Here is a 2,817-nt window from a genome sequence, read left to right on the forward strand (position 1 = left end):
TGAAGTTTTTATCATTTTCTTTTGATTTTTTCAAAACTGAAATGGCGATACACGGGGGGAGGGGGGTAGAGTTTGAAAATTGCCCTATAGTCCCGGTCTGTGTCTCCAACCGGGACTATAGGTCAGACCCCTTTAGTCCCGGTTCATGGCACGAACCGGTACTAAAGGTTAGCCCTTTAGTACCCGTTCGTGCCACGAACCGGTACTAAAGGTGATCGTGTGGCCCTGGCCTGACGCCAGCCTGCCACCACCCCTTTAGTACCGGTTCGTGGCACGAACCGGTACTAAAGGTTCAACACGAACCGGCATTAATGCATAGCCGTTCGAACCGGCACTAATCGTACCATTAGTACCGGGCCGAAATCAAACCGGGACTAATGTGTCTCACATTAGGTCCTTTTTCTACTAGTGATGGAGCTGCGCAGGCGAGGGATGAAGTAGACGCCGGTGAGGACGCGGTGGCCTCCGTTGATGTCGGTGAAGAGGACGGAGCCGCGTCCGTGAATCGCCATGACCGATCTGTCCCCGAACTTGACTGTGCCAGCGACGCGACGGTCGAGCTCGTGGAAGCACGCCGCGTTGCCTGACATGTGGTTCGAGGCACCGGTGTCCAAGTACCACTTGGAGTCGTAATCCTCCTCCGTGCGCCCGAGGTGAACCTCGGCATGCTCTTCGACGAGCTCGACTTACTCGTCAACGCGCTCACCGTCATTGGTGATGGTGCACACCTGCGCGATGAGGAGGGCTGGATCTTCATCATCTGCGCCTTCTGCCTGAGTGAGGTTCGCAGCCTCCTCCCTCTTCTTCTTGTGACAGTCCCGAGCCCAGTGGCCGGGGATACCGCAGTATCTGCACTTGTCGTCGTCGGCCTTTCCGTTGCCGCGCCCGTCGCGGCCGCGTCCACGTCCTCTGTCGCGCCGACCGCCGCCTCGCGGCGCGTTGCTGCTTGAGCCGCCCACCCCTTGAGGCGTGCAGCCCACTCCTCCTCCGTCATCAGGAGCCGGCCGACGCCGGTCTCAGCCTGCTCGAGATCATACCTCTCCTTAGCGGCCTTGAGCCGCCCGGTGAGCTCTTCCACCGACAATGTGTCCAAATTGACGAGGGTTTCAATGGAGAGCGCGATCTGAGAGTACCTCTTGGGGACGACGGAGAGAAACTTGCGCACAACCCGCTTCTCGGGCACAGTTTCTCCGAGCTGTGCCATCTGGGCCACCATGTTTGAGATCCTCATGGCGAAATCATCGACGGTCTCGCCGTCGGCGAAGCGGATGTAGCTGTACTGCTTGGAGATGGTCGCGAGCTTAGCCTCGCGGCCACGCGCCACACCTAGAAGCATCGTCTTGACAGTGTCCCACACCTCCTTCGCCGTGGCCTTGCCGGCGAGGGTGGGCGCCATCTCCGGTGGCACCCCGCGCAGGATTGATTCGAGCGCCAGCCGGTCATCGCTGCGCTCCGTCGTGCCCGTCTGCACGGCGTCCCAGAGGTAACGGCCCTCCATCATGACCTGCATAAGGACGGCCCAGTCGGTGTAGTTGGTTCGGTTCAGCTGCGGCCATACCGCACCGCCGATGTCGCGCGCCATCCGCGCCGTGGGTCTCTCTGCCACGGCAAGCTCGTTGCCGTTGGAGACCCGTGCCCGTGGAGTGACCGGCGACTTGCTACCACCGGAATCGTCAGGGCCCGCCATTCCCAAGGTCAGGAACCCGCTCTGATTTCAATTGTCGGAGTTGAGACGATGATCTAGCGAAGCGAGGTGGAAGACGAGGTTTTTGCCTGCGCAAACTTGCCGCAGTTTTCTGTTTTACTGATCCACCTTTTATGTGAGATTACAACGAAGGAAATGGGGCTCATGGCCTCCGGACTGTGCGCCACTCCTCTCCACAACGTTCGTGCCATCCCACGAACAGATTAGAGGGCGCAAGACTCGGACTCGATCGCTGCCAGACGAGCTACTCCCGCGGCAACGCTAACTGATGAAATTGAAGAAACAAACACCTGAGCTGTCTGAACTAACTGAAACTCTGAACACGCAAGGTTTATTATAACAGAGGTGGCGGCGGTGGTCCGGCCGGACGAGGTCTCGGGGGAGGCACCATGTGCGTTCGTGAGCCTCAAGGAATCTTGCACCGTGACCATGGGCGAGCTGATCGCGTGGAGCCGGGAGCGCATGCCGCACTTCATGGTGCCCAAGACCGTCGTCTTCCGCGCCGAGCTGCCCAAGACCTCCACCGGGAAGATGAAGAAGTATGTGCTCCGCGACCTCGCCAACGGGATGGGACCCACTCGCGGCAACTCCGAGATGTAGGTCTATGTTCTTGCTCCCCTTTGGCCATATGGCAGCAGCATGGCAATGCAGTGTCATGCATAGCACGTATCCTCCTCGTCTATCTTGGAATCTTCGGTTAACCAATTCTACAATGCACGGAACCGAATATGTGTATGTGGATTCGCCGTTCACCGTTGCTTTGAGATTTGTGATACATTTTCTGGGTTTGAAATTTTTTGTCCTGTTTTAGAACGTTGCATTAGGATTTTTTTTGCTTGTTACAATATTACTAAAACAATTCATTCTACTGGGACCCACTCGCGGCAGGACCAAGATGTAGGGCTCTGTTCTCTTGATGCCCTGGCCATATCCCACGTGTCTGCACCTTGTCAGTCCAGTGTCATGCATAGCATGTATCCTCCTTGTCTATCTTCGGATCTTCAGTTCAGCAAGGTCATCCTTACACCTTACTCAATCATTTATTCCCTAGTTAAATGGTAATCGAATCCAAGTAAGAATTGGTGTTTTTGTGGAGAAAAGCAATTCTACCA

At 56.4% G+C, this 2,817-nt stretch overlaps 1 protein-coding gene across 1 annotated transcript; it reads right to left on the reverse strand.

Annotated features, from left to right (window-relative positions):
- Positions 1-389: 389 nt before the first annotated feature.
- On the reverse strand, positions 390-1,687 carry LOC141025699 (uncharacterized). The gene is made up of 2 exons (XM_073501611.1): positions 691-1,687; positions 390-583 (listed from the first exon to the last, which is right to left on the reverse strand). Exons 1-2 carry the CDS (start codon positions 1,685-1,687, stop codon positions 390-392), a joined length of 1,191 nt encoding a protein of 396 aa, XP_073357712.1.
- Between the last annotated feature and the right edge of the window lie 1,130 nt (positions 1,688-2,817).

The sequence above is a fragment of the Aegilops tauschii genome, chromosome 6 (genome assembly GCF_002575655.3).
Source record: "Aegilops tauschii subsp. strangulata cultivar AL8/78 chromosome 6, Aet v6.0, whole genome shotgun sequence".
NCBI lineage: Eukaryota > Viridiplantae > Streptophyta > Magnoliopsida > Poales > Poaceae > Aegilops > Aegilops tauschii.

Excerpts from the sequence above, each read along its gene's own strand:
- LOC141025699 (XM_073501611.1), bottom strand. The coding sequence starts at position 1,687 with ATGGCGGGCCCTGACGATTCCGGTGGTAGCAAGTCGCCGGTCACTCCA. Across the intron at positions 584-690 it reads GACGGTGAGCGCGTTGACGA|GCAACGCGGCGTGCTTCCAC; the intron begins GTAAGTCGAGCT and ends ACCACATGTCAG.